Source organism: Natator depressus, chromosome 2 (assembly GCF_965152275.1).
Source record: "Natator depressus isolate rNatDep1 chromosome 2, rNatDep2.hap1, whole genome shotgun sequence".
NCBI classification, from domain to species: domain Eukaryota; kingdom Metazoa; phylum Chordata; order Testudines; family Cheloniidae; genus Natator; species Natator depressus.
This window is the reverse complement of record NC_134235.1, coordinates 208994028-209012395: the sequence shown is the minus strand read 5'-3', so window position 1 is coordinate 209012395 and position 18368 is coordinate 208994028. Positions and strand designations below refer to the sequence as shown.

General features: G+C 42.5%; 1 protein-coding gene across 2 annotated transcripts in view; it reads right to left on the bottom strand.

The window, feature by feature from the left end:
- The window catches only part of CRPPA (CDP-L-ribitol pyrophosphorylase A), a 182842-nt gene that overhangs the window by 129000 nt on the left and 35474 nt on the right, over positions 1-18368 (bottom strand). For both annotated transcript variants that reach the window (XM_074945826.1, XM_074945827.1), the window contains exon 3: positions 7069-7218. In XM_074945826.1, the coding sequence (XP_074801927.1) occupies positions 7069-7218 (150 nt within the window). The remainder of the gene's footprint in view (positions 1-7068; positions 7219-18368) is intronic.

The window sequence follows — 18368 nt, the reverse complement described above, 5'->3', positions numbered from 1 at the left end:
ACAGGAGATGTATTAATTTAGTACATCCCTGAAGAAGCCTCCAAACAGAGGAAGAAACAACATATAATCTGACCTCTCTAGGGCTGAATCCTGGAACTGATTTTGCTCCCCACTGCTGTTTACAAGGGTCTTGGGGGCAAGCTTGAGAGCAACACTCCTAAACAGGCTCAGGGCTAACCCCTTCTCAGTGCACACGCCTACCTCTTGGTTGGTCTATTTCAACTTCACTTTCAGCTTTGCTGTTGTGATCACTGTTAAAAACCCTCTTGCAGTGCCAGGGAAAGGTCCACCATAAACAAAACTGTCAAATTGACGATACATGAAGTAAAGTCAAATGAACTAAGTATAAACACCAAAAAATAGAGAAGCTGTTTTTACTTTAAGCTCTTTCGGGTATAGTAAATAATAGAGGTTACTTATAAAATAGATACAACCTTTTCAGATGGAAGTGTGATTTTCAAATAGAAATTGCTCCCTTAAAAAAGGAACATGTTATTTAACCTCCACTACTCCCCTTTAATGGAGAGTAGAGGCTTCTCTGTACAAAAAACATTGCAGTGTTCTTACACTACAACCCTTTGAAATCTGCTGCTCCCCATCATCTGCACGTACTTGCTGCCTCCTAGAAGGCACTCAGCTTGTCAGTGCTAGTCCACTAGCAGTTAGCTGTGTCTTCTCCCGATTTCTTATTGCGGACACCTCTCTAGACTCTATTCAGGCTCTCCTGCTATTCCACTTCTGTTCATAGCTGTCCACTTGCCAGAAAGCAAGGCTCTGTAACTGTTTACAACTATCCCACCTTGATAAATATACCTAGATAATGAACACCTAACCTTGACACAGCATACAGTATGAAATGTGTATTTCAGCCTTTTCTACATAATGTTCTGCTACTTTGTTACAATAATGTGACATGACATAACATGATGTTTTGTATTACTACTCAATACAAAGGGCTTCTATGCATTGCACAATCTGTCAGGATCAGGTCTGTATAGAAATCAGCCCAAGCATAATATGATGGAAGGAAACAGATAGTCTACTTGACTTTCTGATACTCTAATTCCTCTTAAGAATTGCTCTGCGGAATGCCTAACTTCCACGAAATGATGTACCCTTTCTTTTCAGACTTCAAGAGGATTCTTGGGATATAGGCTCCTAGTTTAATTTAAAAATCTGAACGGAAAACTGAAACTTCCTTAGGCAAAAAAGAACAAGTCTGGTCTAAGAAATAAGACTTTTAGCTATTCTTGGAAAGGGTGGATTTATAATTAACACTTCTAGTTTTCTGATTTCCCTGGGGGCTGATATGGATAGAATAAATGTCTGTTCCTAAAAACAGGAATTCCATTTATATGAACCTAATAAGTTAGAAAATGCCAGAGTTAAGGTTGCATATGCAACAATAATTCAGTCCCCTTGCATGCATGCATTGCAGTACAGTGTCTTACCCAGCATCACAGAGGATGTCTAAGGCAGAGCAAAGAATTTAACCCAGTTGGTCCTGAGTCCCTGTCCAGTGCTGCAAACACAAAAGGAAGTTCTTTCTCTTTTTCTAATTCTCTGCCTCAAGTCACTGACCTCCAAGGGCACTGAATGAAAAAAAAAGTATATGATACTGTAGTTAACAACTGTATGTAGTAATATTGAAAGGGCATGAGAACCTATGATCTAGTCCATGGGGATAATGCACTTGGAGGGGAGGAAGTCATTGTGTTTCTGTCCCATCTAGAACTCTAACTCTGCACCATGCAGAAAGCTGAGTGAGGCCTGGGAGCATACCCAGTGCAGTGGGCATACTAGGGCTGGACCAAACAGCTCCACTGACTACATGCATATGGTGATATGAAGAGGCTTTTAATTTAGCAAAATCTCAATGGATTTTCATTAGGGCAGCAAAAGGTACCTCCCTGACAAATTTCAAGTTCCAGCTATAGGAGATGGCGATATTAGAACACTTCAATAAAGCAGATGAAATTTTTTAAACAAATAAAACATACACATTTTCCCCTAACCTTGTTTTCAGAAACGGCTAAGCTATTTTTGCTGAAACTTTGCAAAATAAATTCATTCTGAGGCAGACAGCTAATATGTAAAATTTCAGGCCAAATGGCTAGCACTTGGCAAAGCTATAAACAACTGAAAATAGAGGCTTATACTGGAAAATGTTAGGCAATCTTAATTGTAGCTGTTGCTGCCTCTTTCACCTATAATATATGAATAGGTATAATGGGATTATGACAAAATATTGTCTATAACTCAGCTATGTCAAATCTGTGGCCTTTGAGGGCAACTGTGTTAAAAAGAAATATATAATTATAATTTGAAAATTTGTCCTCTCTGATTTTTAAATTGAAGGGTCTGAATCAGCCCCATCATTGTGGGAAGAGGTATAGCCATTCTCTGATCAACTAACTCCAACTGCTTCCCCTGAAGCCCTAGGTGCTGCTCGCATGTGAGCTGAGAGCGCTCTGAACAGTTGTCACTTCCTTGCTGCATGTCCGTTGGCTCCTTGCTGTATCACAAGAAAGGGATAAGAGAGAGTACTTCTGGTGCCAGTTTTCCTGTTGGACAGTAGGAACCTCAGGGAAAACAGGATAGGAGCTGACTGGCTCTGCCTAAGCCTGAGAAGTATCTATCCAAGGATGACTCTCCTCCCCAAAACAAGGCAGTAAAGGGGAAAGGGTGCAAAGGGAGAAGAATAGGACAGAAATATGGCCCAAAGCATTGATTGTAACCTTTTGACCTTTCAGAAATATGTTTTGCCCAGAGGCTCAAAAATTTGGACACTGCTGATATAGCTGTTTATATTGTCATAATTTTTAAAAGAAATATTTACATTATTTTCCCAGGAGACTAAGCAGTTCTTTTTCAATCATTTGCATTCCTCTAGTAAAAATGTGAAAGACTCAAATGTCTTCTCTCTTTGAGATGTGGGTGCAGACGTATATTCCACGACCCACCCTCCTCCACCTGTCTGTATCATTGTCTCTACTCTTGACATTCAGTGCAAAGGACCTGAAGGTGGGGGGGGGGGGTGGGGGGGATGTCGCTGCAGCCACTTTAAATAGCCACAGGAGGAGCTAAGGGCCATAGGGCACGAGCGGCGTCCCTACAGATACTGCTAAGCAAAAGTTTTCCAGTTTCAGTGAGCACTGGGCATGCACACATCTGAGTGGAATGCACGTCTGCAGCCATGTGAAGAAGAATAGCTCTTTTTTCAAAACACAAATTAAATATCTGAAACCATAGCCATCACACCTATAAATGTTCAATAGCCAGTCAAATTACTGTTTGTTGGCATTTCTAGTTATTTCTAGTTTATTTTGTTTCAAATATATTTATTCTTTTAGGGATTAGTGGGTTAGATCCAATCTCATTTAATATCTTCATTAATGATCTAGAAGGGCAAGCAAAACAGCCTACTAATGAGATTCACATGTTCCAAGTTAAGAGATGATACAAATACCTCTGTGGACAGAACGGTAGTAGAAAACGGACATAGAGAAATGAGAGACATGAGCAAACACTAAAATGAGATCCTACTTGCAAAAATGTGATGTACAATATCAGACAAAAAAATAAAACAGCACACATATATTCAACTGGGACACCCGGGGAACCAGTAAAGGTGAAAGTGGCCTTCAACTCGTCTCCAGTGTTATGTCATAAAGGTCACTATTGTGTTTTCTACACAGAGTAAGAGCATAGTCTAGTATGCAGATCACAGAAGAGCTGGACTCCATTCCCAGCTTTGCCATCTGACCTGCTGTGTGATCTTGGACAAGACATTTAACTTCTCTTTCTGTATCTGTAAAATGGTGAAATGATACCTACGTTTTTCATTAGATTTTTGTGAAGATTAGTTAAGGCTTGCAAAGCACTTTTAGCTATCTTCTTTCCATCTCCACCTCCAGTCATAGAATCAGGCCCCAGTATCATAGAATATCAGAGTTGGAAGAGAACACAGAAGGTCATCTAGTCCAACCCCCTGCTCAAAGCAGGACCCAATTTTTGCCCCAGATCCCTAAATGGCCCCCTCAAGGATTGAACTCACAACCCTAGGTTTAGCAGGGCAATGCTCAAACCACTGAGCTACACAAAGCTCTTCTACAGTTAGATTTTAAGGTCTTCAGGGCAGCAGCTATCTTTTTGTAATCTGTTTGTATAGTTCCTTGCACAAACAGGGCCCTGATCCTTGATTGGAGCCCTTAAGTGCTATTGCAGTACAAATAAATAACAACAACCACTACCACCTGCGACCAGAAATATTTAAGAAGTTTTAGTGAAGTGTATTCTTTTCCAGAGCTCCAAAGCATAGAGCATTTGTGCGTGTTGCACCATCCCTTCAGATGAACAGCATGTAGTCAATGCAATGGGTGTGGGGAAGGGATCACAGCCCTGGTTCCTCAATGCCCCCTTTTGGAGTTTTGCTCCTGCAAGGGGAGAGAAGTGCACACTCTAGGTGGGAGCATTCCCAGTACTCAGAGAAACAGAGATTGCAAATATGGCTGGCCATTGAACAATGCAGTGGAGGGACAGCAACACTCCTTTACGCCCTTCCCAGCTCTCTAGTGTACCTGCACATGGGGTATCCACAACCTAACCCTAGAAAAACAGAGTACAATATTATACAGTATGTTTTGAGAAATAGTATATGACCATGTAATTAAAACCAGTCACAACAGATACTCATGGGGGGAGAGGGACATCTCCTGAATTTTGAGAGTTTACCAATGCAATGGTAACATCCTTTTCATGTAGATTTCATGTGGAAAAAATACTTTATTTCAGTGATTCCCAAACTTTTGTACTGGTGACCCCTTTCAAATAGAAAGCCTCTGAGTGCGACCCCCCCTTATAAATTAAAAACACTTAGATTAACCATTATAGTTAACACCATGATAAATGCTGGATGCAAAGCAGGGTTTGGGGTGAAGGCTGACAGCTCGCGACCCCCCATGTAATAACCTCATGACCCCCAAAGGGGTCCCGACCCCCAGTTTGAGAACCCCTGCTTTATTTCATTCATAGTAGATAAACAGGAGTGATGATATGGGGGTAAGCTTCAGCTAAGATACTTCAGCTAAGATAAGATACTCAAAATACTTCATAGATTCATAGATATTAAGGTCAGAAGGGACCATTATGATCATCTAGTCTGATCTCCTGCACAATGCAGGCCGCAGAATCTCACCCACCCACTCCTGCGATAAACCTCTCACCTATGTCTGAGCTACTGAAGTCCTCAAATCGTGGTTTAAAGACTTCAAGGAGCAGAGAATCCTCCAGCAAGTGACCCGTGCCCCATGCTACAGAGGAAGGTGAAAAACCTCCAGGGCCTCTTCCAATCTGCCCTGGAGGAAAATTCCTTCCCGACCCCAAATATGGCGATCAGCTAAACCCTGAGCATATGGGCAAGATTCACCAGCCAGATACCCAGGAAAGAATTCTCCATAGTAACTCAGATCCCACCCCATCTAACATCCCATCACAGGCCATTGGGCCTATTTACCATGAATAGTTAAAGATCAATTAATTGCCAAAATCATGTTATCCCATCTTACCATCTCCTCCATAAACTTATCGAGTTTAATCTTAAAGCCAGATAGGTCTTTTGCCCCAACAATACAGGTTGTTATTCTTGCAAAAGATTTGTAACAGATTCTTCTTTTCAACCATGAGGTACCAGGCTTTACACATTAGTGCACTGAAAGAATTCCTGCCAAGTGGCAAGTGAAGAAATCTCATGCTCCCAGGCACCAACCTTGGAGATCCCTGTATGATAGGCAACTCTCCACAAGTCGATGTGTGAAGAGGAAGTGAAGCCTGGAGATTAGAGTTTGCAGTGCTTCCAGTAAGCTCTGAGTGTAGGGTGAGGCAAATGAAAGAAAACATCACAGGGGATAATGGTGAAATAATTAAGGTTTCATTAGAATCTCCTGCTCCAAATTTTTCAGTTCAATCAAGATGGTGTTAATGTAATACAGTTAATTAATGGAAAGTTAAAACAGAGATTGTATTCACATATATATCATGATCAGTCATTAATCAATGTATCTAGTGAATCTAATAATTTACTATGATGCATGGAATATTTTATAGTTTCACATACATTAACTGATATTTGCAAAATTAATATCTTCCAATATTTTAGCATATCCCACTGTGCATTATTATACTACTCACACACAGGATTGCCTCCACAAAGTCCTGCCACTTACTCCACTGATTCATTAAGATACTTAACATATATCTAACTTTAAGCATGTTAGTCCACTAGCTTATGTACTTTGTTGAATCAAGACTTAAACTCTAAATCAATGGGCATCTTTCCAATGGACTCTGGATCAGGCCCTTAATCCTCGAGTAGGGGACTACTTTGCTTGAGTCATCTTCACCCAGGAAGTGGAAGAGGTCAATGTGTCATGGGAAAAGAGGAGAATAAGGGACAAAGATTACCGCAAAGATAGAGAGAAAGTAAGAGGAAGTGTAATTGCTAATTTTCTGACTTTTGTGAGTTTTCTGGGTTACTGGAATCTTAATTCAAAGTCAGGCTTGTAGCATTAATTTTAACAGGTTTAATGATACATTAATGCACAAAGGAAGAGACATACATTGCTAAAATACATGAACAGCTAAATTCTCTCTGGTATAATTCCATTGACTATAATGGAATTACACAATCAGAGAATATGGTTCATAATATACAAAATACATATTTCATCATGTACCATTAGGCATAGATAATGATTTTCTTTGCCACCTAAAACCCAGGAATCACATTTGTATTTGGCAGTTTGATAACAGTATAAATGGAACAGATCATAAGAACTGTCATTAGTACACAAAACATAGTAAAAAGTTATAAAATATTATTATAAAACATTGTCATTAGGAGACTACACTGAAATGATTTACATGCAATCTCATATAATCTGTGATAGATTTATAGACATTTCAACTATAATTTTCAGAAAAACCAAACAAGGTGACTTAGTTTCCTTTAACATACAGTACATTAAGGGGGAGAAGTGAGCTTCTATTTTGAAAAGCCCAGATTCTTACCTGATGATATGCTTGATAGATTATATCAAATAGGAAAGCCTGAGGCATTTCACTTGCTCTGTACCTGGAACGTTCTAGTGAATGGTCTAAGGAACCATCTGCAGAGGAAGCAACAACAGTAGAGACGAGAGGACGGATTGCTCCTGCTGCCTAGGGAACAAAAAAAATATCTTAAATATATACTTGGATGTTTATCTTAGCTAATTTCTTCACAGAGAACAAGCCAAAACAAATTTAATATATTAACCTCTATACACTATAGGGCCCAGTGTGGCCAGGTGTTAAGCTCTTCTTGAGACATACTGAGCATCCCCCATTCCCAGTGACTTCAGAGCAGAGCTGGTGCAGTTTTGCTCTGCAGAGGTGGAATAACCTATTATTGAAACAATAGTGATATTTGCCTTCATCTCCTTGACCTTCCATTACCAAAATGTGCTCTTGGTTATGCGAGAGTGTCTCTCTTTGACTTCAGCTGGAACCTCACCTGGCCATCTAATAGGAAAGTACAACACAGAGCAGGTTTTGAAAGATTTTTGTTTATTTGAGAAGAAATCAATCAATATTGCTGCTTTACCCTTCCTCCTCTAAACCACCTAATAATGAAGCAGGGAGGAGAAAGCAAGTACTATAAGTATATAGTTAGATAAAATTCAGTAAGTTGAGCCTTTTATAAGTTATTATTAAGAAATTTACCTAGTACACAATTTTATGTGCACGGAGGGAAGACACATAACTGAGGTGAACCCCCGGTGCTTGAAGCCTGGTCCCTGTGCATAAGATTACAAGGGGCAGCTCAAGGGGAGGGGACCGGAGGATACAAATGACCGAAAAAGGATCTGAACAACTTTCTTGTGTGAAGAGCTTCTCTTCTTCATGAGAACGGGGAAGACAGGGCCCACAAAATTCTGCCTGGAGTAAAAGAAAGCCTTTTTCTCATATCCCAGGGCAGAACATCATAGAATATCAGGGTTGGAAGGGACCTCAGGAGGTCATCTAGTCCAACCCCCTGCTCAAAGCAGGACCAAGGCCCAACTAAATCATCCCAGCCAGGGCTTTGTCAAGCCTGACCTTAAAAACTTCTAAGGAAGGAGATTCCACCACCTCCCTAGGTAACGCATTCCAGTGTTTCACCACCCTCCTAGTGAAAAAGTTTTTCCTAATATCCAACCTAAAACTCCCCCACTGCAACTTGAGACCATTACTCCTTGTTCTGTCATCTGCTACCACTGAGAACAGTCTAGAGCCATCCTCTTTGGAACCCCCTTTCAGGTAGTTGAAAGCAGCTATCAAATCCCCCCTCATTCTCCTCTTCCGCAGATTAAACAATCCCAGTTCCCTCAGCCTCTCCTCATAAGTCATGTGTTCCAGTCTCCTAATCATTTTTGTTGCCCTCCGCTGGACTCTTTCCAATTTTTCCACATCCTTCTTGTAGTGTGGGGCCCAAAACTGGACACAGTACTCCAGATGAGGCCTCACCAATGTCGAATAGAGGGGAACGATCACGTCCCTCGATCTGCTCGCTATGCCCCTACTTATACATCCCAAAATGCCATTGGCCTTCTTGGCAACAAGGGCACACTGTTGACTCATATCCAGCTTCTCGTCCACTGTAACCCCTAGGTCCTTTTCTGCAGAACTGCTGCCGAGCCATTCGGACCCTAGTCTGTAGCGGTGCATTGGATTCTTCCATCCCAAGTGCAGGACTCTGCGTTTGTCCTTGTTGAACCTCATCAGATTTCTTTTGGCCCAGTCCTCTAATTTGTCTAGGTCTCTCTGTATCCTATCCCTACCCTCCAGCGTATCTACCTCTCCTCCCAGTTTAGTGTCATCTGCAAACTTGCTGAGGGTGCAATCCACACCATCCTCCAGATCATTTATGAAGATATTGAACAAAACCGGCCCCAGGACCGACCCTTGGGGCACTCCACTTGATACCAGCTGCCAACTAGACATGGAGCCATTGATCACTACCTGTTGAGCCCGACGGAACTAGCCAGCTTTCTATCCACCTTTCATCCAGCCCATACTACTTTAACTTGCTGGCAAGAATACTGTGGGAGACCATGTCAAAAGCTTTGCTAAAGTCAAGGAACAACACGTCCACTGCTTTCCCTTCATCCACAGAGCCAGTTATCTCGTCATAGAAGGCAATTAGATTAGTCAGGCATGACTTTCCCTTGCTGACTGACATGGAACTTGCTTTCCATGCTGACTGTTCCTGATCACTTTCCTCTCCTCTAAGTGCTTCAGAATTGATTCCTTGAGGACCTGCTCCATGATTTTTCCAGGGACTGAGGTGAGGCTGATTGGCCTGTATTTCCCAGGATCCTCCTTCTTCCCTTTTTTAAAGATGGGCACTACATTAGCCTTTTTCCAGTCGTCCAGGACTTCCCCCGATCGCCATGAGTTTTCAAAGATAATGGCTAATGGCTCTGCAATCACATCCGCCAACTCCTTTAGCACTCTCGGATGCAATGCATCCGGCCCCATGGACTTGTGCATGTCCAGCTTTTCTTAATAGTCCCGAACCACTTCTTTCTCCACAGAGGGCTGGTCACCTCCTCCCCATGCTGTGCTGCCCAGTGCAGTAGTCTGGGAGCTGACCTTGTTCGTGAAGACAGAGGCAAAAAAGCATTGAGTACATTAGCTTTTTCCACATCCTCTGTCACTAGGTTGCCTCCCTCATTCAGTAAGGGGCCCACACTTTCCTTGACTTTCTTCTTGTTGCTAACATACCTGAAGAAACCCTTCTTGTTACTCTTAACATCTCTTGCTAGCTGCAACTCCAAGTGTGATTTGGCCTTCCTGATTTCACTCCTGCATGCCCGAGCAATATTTTTATACTCATCCCTGGTCATTTGTCCAATCTTCCACTTCTTGTAAGCTTCTTTTTTGTATTTAAGATCAGCAAGGATTTCACTGTTAAGCCAAGCTGGTCGCCTGCCATATTTACTATTCTTTCTACGCATCGGGATGGTTTGTTCCTGTAACCTCAATAAGGATTCTTTAAAATACAGCCAGCTCTCCTGGACTCCTTTCCCCCTCATGTTATTCTCCCAGGGGATCTTGCCCATCAGTTCCCTGAGGGAGTCAAAGTCTGCTTTTCTGAAGTCCAGGGTCTGTATTCTGCTGCTTTCCTTTCTTCCTTGTGTCAGGATCCTGAACTCTACCATCTCATGGTCACTGCCTCCCAGGTTCCCATCCACTTTTGCTTCCCCTACTAATTCTTCCCCGTTTGTGAGCAGCAGGTCAAGAAGAGCTCTGCCCCTAGTTGGTTCCTCCAGCACTTGCACCAGGAAATTGTCCCCTACATTTTCCAAAAACTTCCTGGATTGTCTGTGCACCACTGTATTGCTCTCCCAGCAGATATCAGGGTGATTGAAGTCTCCATGAGAACCAGGGCGTGCGATCTAGTAACTTCTGCGACTTGCCGGAAGAAAGCCTTGTCCACCTCATCCCCCTGGTCCGATGGCCTATAGTAGACTCCCATCACAACATCACCCTTGTTGCTCACACTTCTGAACTTAATCCAGAGACGCTCAGGTTTTTCTGCAGTTTCATACTTGAGCTCTGAGCAGTCATACTGCTCTCTTACATACAGTGCAACTCCTACACCTTTTCTGCCCTGCCTGTCCTTCCTGAACAGCTTATATCCATCCATGACAGTACTCCAGTCATGTGAGTTATCCCACCAAATCTCTGTTATTCCAATCACATCATAATTCCTTGACTTTGCCAGGACTTCCAGTTCTCCCTGCTTGTTTCCCAGGCTTCGTGCATTTGTGTATAGGCACTTGAGATAACCCGCTGATCGCCCCTCTTTCTCAGTATGAGGCAGAAGCCCTCCCCTCTCACGCGCTCCTGCTCGTGCTTCCTCCCGGTATCCCACTTCCCCACTTACCTCAGGGCTTTGGTCTCCTTCCTCCGGTGAACCTAGTTTAAAGCCCTCCTCACTAGGTTAGCCAGCCTGCTTGCGAAGATGCTCTTCCCTCTCTTCGTTAGGTGGAGCCCGTCTCTGCCTAGCACTCCTCCTTGTTGGAACACCCATCCCATGATCAAAGAATCCAAAGCCTTCTCTCCGACACCACCTGCGTAGCCATTCGTTGACTTCCACGATTCGACGGTCTCTACCCAGGCCTTTTCCTTCCATGGGGAGGATGGACGAGAACATCACTTGCGCCTCAGACTCCTTTATCCTTCTTCCCAGAGCCACGTAGTCTGCAGTGATCCGCTCAAGGTCATTCTTGGCAGTATCATTGGTGCCCACGTGGAGAAGCAGGAAGGGGTAGCGATCCGAGGGCTTGATGAGTCTCGGCAATCTCTCCATCACATCGCGAATCTTAGCTCCTGGCAAGCAGCAGACTTCTCGGTTTTCCCGGTCGGAGCGGCAGATAGATGACTCAGTCCCCCTAAGGAGAGAGTCCCCGATCACCACCACCCGCCTCCTTCTCTTGGGAGCAGTGGTCATGGAACCCCCAACCCTAGTACAGTGCATCTCATGCCTTCCAATCGGCGGAGTCTCCTTCTGCTCCCTTCCCTCAGACGTATCATCTGGTCCACTCTCCGCATTAGTACCTGTGGAGAGAACATGAAAACGGTTACTTACCTGTATATGCGTTGCTGCTACATGGACGTTCCCCTTTTCTCTTCTGGAGGTCACATGATGCCAAATTTCTTCACCGTCCTCCTGTCCCCGATGTGCAGCCTGCTCTGAATCTTCAGAACCTTGTGCCCATAGAAGCATATCCTGACGTCTGTCCAGGAAATCTTCAGTTTCTCTTATGCAACGCAGGGTCGATACCTGTTGCTCCAGACCTTGAACCTTCTCTTCCAATATGGAGACTAGCTTGCACTTTGTACAGACAAAGTCGCTTCTCTCCTGTCACCAATGGGGGCTGTGGGAAGGGCGGCCAGCACGTCCCTTGTCCCGCGCAGCTTCCTGCAGCCCCCATTGGCCTGGAGCAGTGAACCGCGGCCAGTGGGAGCCGCAATCAGCTGAACCTGCGGACGCGGCAGGTAGACAAACTGGTCCGGCCCGCCGGGGGGCTTTCCCTGAACAAGCGGCAGACCAGCTTTGAGAACCACCGGACTAGATGATCTATGGCACTGGGTCTTTTCCATCTCTAATTTCTGATTCTAGGGTGCTGGATCATTATTCCTATATCCCAGCTTCTGGACTTTTGGATAATGTTATATGCTTTGTCATGTTTTAATTGGCCACATACAAAAAAAAATTTATAAAATTCAAACCCACAACTTTTCCATAATTAGTTACGTCTATTTAAATGTCTAATACAAGTTTTTCTGAAACAGTAATACCAGAAAAAAACATTTTGTCAAATAAGATTTCCCAGGCTTATGCAATATTATGTTAAAATCTCTTTGTCAATCATGCAAGATTACATTCTAACCATAGGAACATAGGACTGGAAGGGACCTCATGGGTCACTGAATCCAGTCTCCTGCTAGTGCAGGCAACCCCATCGTACAATGCTGTTCATAAACGTATCAAGCTCTATCTTGACCAGTTAGGCAGATGCCCCCACTACTCCTATTGGAAGGCCATTCCAGAACCTTACTCCTCTGAGGCTAGAAATTTTGTTCTAACTTCCAGTCTATATTTGTTCGTGGCCAGTTTGTGCCAACAGTGTCCATTACCTTAAATAGCTCTTCTTCTCTTCCTCCTTATCCTCCCAAAGTATTTATAGAGAGCAATCACATCCCCTCTCAGCTTTCATTTTGCTAGGCTAAACAAGCCAAGCTTTTTTAGTTTGCTCTCATAAAATAGGCTCTCCATTTCCCTGATCATCCAAGCAGCTCTTCTATATACCTGCTCCATTTGAATTCATTTTTCTTGAACATGGGTGACCAGGATTATACACAGTATTCCAGACCAGGTCTTACCAGTGCTTTGGACAATTCTTCCCTATCTCAACTGGAAATACCTTGACTAACACATCCTGGGATTGCATTTGCCTTCAGCGTCATTACAAAACCAGACCAATGTAATGCAATGTGGTTTACCAAATCAGATTTCATAAATCAGACACATATTGAAAAAAAGACAATTGCTTAAGAAATTAAAACTGTATTCTTAAAAGCACTTTGAAACACTATTTTAACAACTGTTTTGTACACAGTATAAATTCATATTTAGTGTCTGTATCTGACAGTCTTATTTGTTGATTCTAAAACCAAAAAATACCAATATGATCATGTAGTCTGATCTCCTGAATAGCAGAAGCCAAAAAACTTCTCCAAAATAATTCAACAGTGAACCACATCTACCATGGTATTTGCTAAGTGCCTAAGTGGAACTGCTGTAGGTGGACAGGTTAATGGATTCAAATTATTTTCACTCAGCTACAGAGCCAAATATTATTCCCCACAAGTAATTTTCAAGTTCTTGTGTGGATACAAATTGCTCAGATCTAGATTGCCTCCCTATCAGCAAGGAAAAAAACATGAATTTCAGCTGGCATTGCTCACTGCAGTTCTAGAAGCTCTCAAGTAATGTGAACTGGACTCATATTCTTCCTGGCTGAAGATCAGTTAAGAAGCACTGGTCTGCACTTTGTGGAGACCATCAACACTTACCTTCAGAAGGACAGGCTGCCTGCTACCCTTAAGAAATCCATTATAAAGTTTCTGCTCAGGATGACTGTCTCGAGGCTAACAGCCTTGCTAATTATAAATATGTCTATCCCCTCTTTTGGGGGAAAGATGGTGAAGAAGGTTGCAGTGGGTCAATTGAACAAGTGTCTTGACCCCAGCCCACTGGATTTCAGATCTGAGTACATTCCAGTATATCAGCTGCAATGGTAGAGTTGGTTTGGAGATGGAAGACGATAATGGAGTCTTATATGTCTGTCAATTGCTTACAATATTATTAATCAAAATGTATTGTGGGCATATTTTTGATCCCTAAAAGGGTTTGGTGGAGTCACTCAAAGCTCTTTTCTTTTTCTTTGCCAGAGATCTTAGAGGTAGTTTGGGCAATTGCTCATCTGCTTCAAGAGTTCTTTCATGTGCTTCATCCTGCTTCACACAGACAAGAAACTAATAGGAGGGGCTGTAAAAGATATACTGAGGACACCCAGCTCACATCTTTATCTTGTCTCTGATCCAGATGGTGCAGTCGAGCAATTCATCCCAACAGTTGACTCAAACTGGGGCATGTTTAAGTCTTAGACTATGCAAAATTGACGTATAGTAGACAGAACAAAAGCAACTAGAAGTGCTGACAGAAACCATATCAGCACCTCTGATTTGCTACTTTGGTTACTAATTTGTGGGTATTTGGCCTGGCTGCTTAGGTAGTAGGTTTGGCCAAGAGCACTTTAAATAAATAAGTACATAAATAATGGTCTTGGTGAAAATAGTGTGACCTTTACTTTCAGGGGGGAACCTGGATACAGTTTCCCAAGTCTTTTTAGTAGTCTAAAGTTGTAGCCATAAATAGGCAGCCACTAGGTTTAAAATGGAGAGGGATCTTGTGCCAGCACGTTTTCTGTGCAGGGTCATTAACTCAAACTCATAATCACTTTGGATCCAACAGAGCCTCAATTTGTTAACCTTTAGAACACTATGCAACCCTGATCTACATTCTTGGGCTTTTAATGAAGGCAGGGTTTGAGTTTTGAGGTGGTTAGTTATACACATTATTATTAGTCAAGTACTATTTTCTAGTGGAGTTGACTTGTATGGGAAGTTTGCTTGATTTTCTTTAGCTTTTATTCTTTGTTTTTTATGTATTTAAAATATTTGTTAAAGTGCTTAGAATTACCAGGGGCAGGCACTTGAAAATAATCTAAATAAATAGATGTCCTGGTTTCACACAAGTATTGTTAAAAGAAAAGGAGTACTTGTGGCATCGGATGAAGTGAGCTGTAACTCACGAAAGCTTATGCTCAAATAAATTGGTTAGTCTCTAAGGTGCCACAAGTACTCCTTTTCTTTTTGCGAATACAGACTAACACGGCTGTTACTCTGAAACAAGTATTGTTGTTCCTTTACATTAATTAGGTACCACTAAGAAGTTTTTCTTGGGTCAAATCATTAGTAAAAAAAATGAAGCCTGTCCCTTTAATTTCTCTTAGATCCAATAATTCACTTGGAATAGTTCTAAATGTGCAGAGCACCTGCAATTTTCACTGACTTCAGAGGGAGCGAGTACTCAGTCTCTCTCAGCATCAAGCTCTATTTGTCTTCATAACAGTGCATCTGCTGACTAAACAAAAGATCAATCTGTCTTTGGGTACTTCTATCATTAATAGGCTCATACCCTAACTCATTTAAAATTTGCACTAATCCAAAACATTTATGGTCAAACCTTAAGGTCCGTATTCAGTATTTACTTGGGAGTTTGAGTGAAAACAGAAGACATTAGCACATCTACAATATTCAAAGATACAATGATGATTTAAGGGAGGGTAGGGAAGGATATGTACATCACATAGTCCAATGTAAACAAGGTACTACTGTAAGTATTCTCACTGATTCACACTACCTCCTTCCATGAAACTACCAGACAGTATCTGTCTCATTTTAATGTTGTTATACTGCAAGCTGGAGCAGCTGATCATTTAGATATGCGTATTCAACAAATAAATAATTACATGCATGGATTTCATATTATCTTGAAATGTTATTCAATTCATGCACCAAATTAACATAGGGTTCAGGTGAGTGTACCATAAAGTCTTCCATCTTCCTACCATCAATTTCAAACCGTGGGCCTCAATCTTTGGCCAACCCCAGGCTTACGTAGTTCTGCAGTGGTATCAACGTTCAGTACAGGCAATATTTTGGATACATTTGTTTTTGTGGGATCTCATCTCCCAGCAAATACATAGTTCTGCCAAGCTATCCTTCTCCAGATTTCCCCCAGTATTTGCACAATGTTTCTAAGCTTCCTTTCTTATTTCAAGCAGCATGAGTGGAATACTGATCATATTCCACAAGAGCTACATGCTAGAGCCTGAAAGAACATAACATTAGCACAATCAGTTTAAAACATCAAAACTCGAAGCAAATACAAGGCTTTTGCTCTCCTGAGCAATAATGATAACACCATATACTAAGAAAGTGAAACAAAAGGAAGGAAAGGAATTTGTGACACAATACAAAATAACTTATATTTTTACAAAATATACATATTGAAAAGCCATATATTATTTTTTAAAAGAATTAATCTACACCTAATAGCCTAGTCTGCTTACCTGTATGAGTAACTACTTTAAGTAAGGTTTCAGAGTAGCAGCCGTGTTAGTCTGTATTCACAAAAAGAAAAGGAGTACTTGTGGCACCTTAGAGACTAACAAATTTGTTAGTCTCTAAGGTGCCACAAGTACTCCTTTTCTTTTTACTTTAAATAAGTATTCATTTATTTATTTGGATGTATACTACGAAAAAAAATTAAAAAAGAGAAAGAGAGAGAGAGAGAGAGAGATCAGCCATCCATCCCAGCCTGCGGGTGCCCTCAGCACTCTGTACACATTAAACACAGATTCCCAGACATAGTTGGTCTCAGAAAAATATACCCTAGTCACAGCAAGTTATCAAAAAAAAAAAAAAAAAAAAACACCTCCCCCCCCCCAAAAAAAACAAAAAAAACCCACAACATCCAAACCGCCAGAGTCCCCTCTACTACCCTGCCTCACAAATCTGTCTCTTCCTCATAGCCAGAGTAAAAATGGAACCTTTCAGCACATCCTGAAGCTTAACTACTTTGAGTGATATGAACCAAGAAGGAGTGAATTCCAAAGGCACAAAAGCCCAAACAGAAGACACCAACTGCCAGGCCCAGAATAAAGAATTTTGGGGGCAAGGTGCACAATGCTTTAAAGAGGGTGCCCCCCACACCATCTTTAAAGCATCTCAGACCCATATATATCCCACCCCACACAGACCTCCAAATGCCCCTCCACCCCACATATACCTCAAAAACTCTCCACCACCCCCAATTATCCTGACAGCCCACACACAATCCAGCACCCGGACATACACCCTGCTCACCGCAGCCCACAACACCTCAACCCCACTGGCCACAGCCCTGCAAATCCCCCACTCGACCTGAACATCCTGGTCCCCAACCCCACCACCTCCTATGCCCCCCCAGCTCTCACAACTCACCCTGCAACCCCCAACACCACATTCTCCCCCAGCCCCTCAACTCCCCCCCCACCAATACTCCCCACTCACCTCATAGCCCAACAACAACTTTCCCCAGTCCCCCTCCCCGCCACGAGGACCTTCCTAGCCACTCACTGGCAACCTGCCCTCCCCACCTACCCCAGCTCAGCTCAGTTCTTCACTCCCATTCTGGGCTAGGGTGGCTCCTTCCAATCCTGGCTGCCCACCTCCACTTTATCCTATCGCCCGCCCTGCACTCACATGGCTCTACGTCGCTCAGGTTTGGCTCATCTGCCCCTCCGTCATGATAGAGGGACTGCTGGGCCAAATCTGAGCGAATGATATTGCAACCTGGTGCTAGGGGTTGCAACACCACTCAGGTTTTATTTTGTTTTTTTGCCAGTGGTCAGAGGTCCTCCTGAGATGGGGGCCCTGTGCAAGTGCATTGAGTGCACACAGTTTAATCCAAGCCTGACAGCTGCAGCAGCTTGGCCTCAGAAGAGAGGCAGTATGTTAGGCCCTGATCCTGCAAGCGGACCATAGATGCCCATGCAGAGTCCCACTGAAGTCCATCTGTTCAAATCAGATTGTTGTATTGGGGCCTTAGATAGGTGGCTCACGGGCCATTTAGGCCCATTAGTTTGCAGCATCAGACCCTAAAGTGAGGACTCTTCTGATTCTCTATTCTGACACCTCTTCTCTCCCTTTTTCCTGCTAGCAATTGTTTTCACTCTACTACCTAGCTTCATATATCCTAGCACTCATTCTCCTTCCACCTTGAATCTCCCTCAGCTAGATCTACCAACCCAAAGCATATCTTATATATATTTTAATCATGTTTTAATATTTAATAATAGGCTCTTCAATCTACCAGAGAAAGTATAACATGATTCAATGGCCAGAAATTGAAGCTTGACAAATTCAGACTAGAAATAAAGTGCACATTTTTAACAGTGAAAGTAGTTAACCTTTGCAACAAATTTACCAAGGGTTGCGGTAGGTTCTTCATCACTCATAATTTTAAAATCCAGATTGGATGTTTTACCAAAAGATCTGCTCTAGGAATTATTTTGGAGAAGTTCTATGGCCTGTGTTATACGGAAGATCAAACTAGGTGCCTTCTGGCCTTGGAATCCATAAATCTATGTTAATAGATGAGTTTCAGA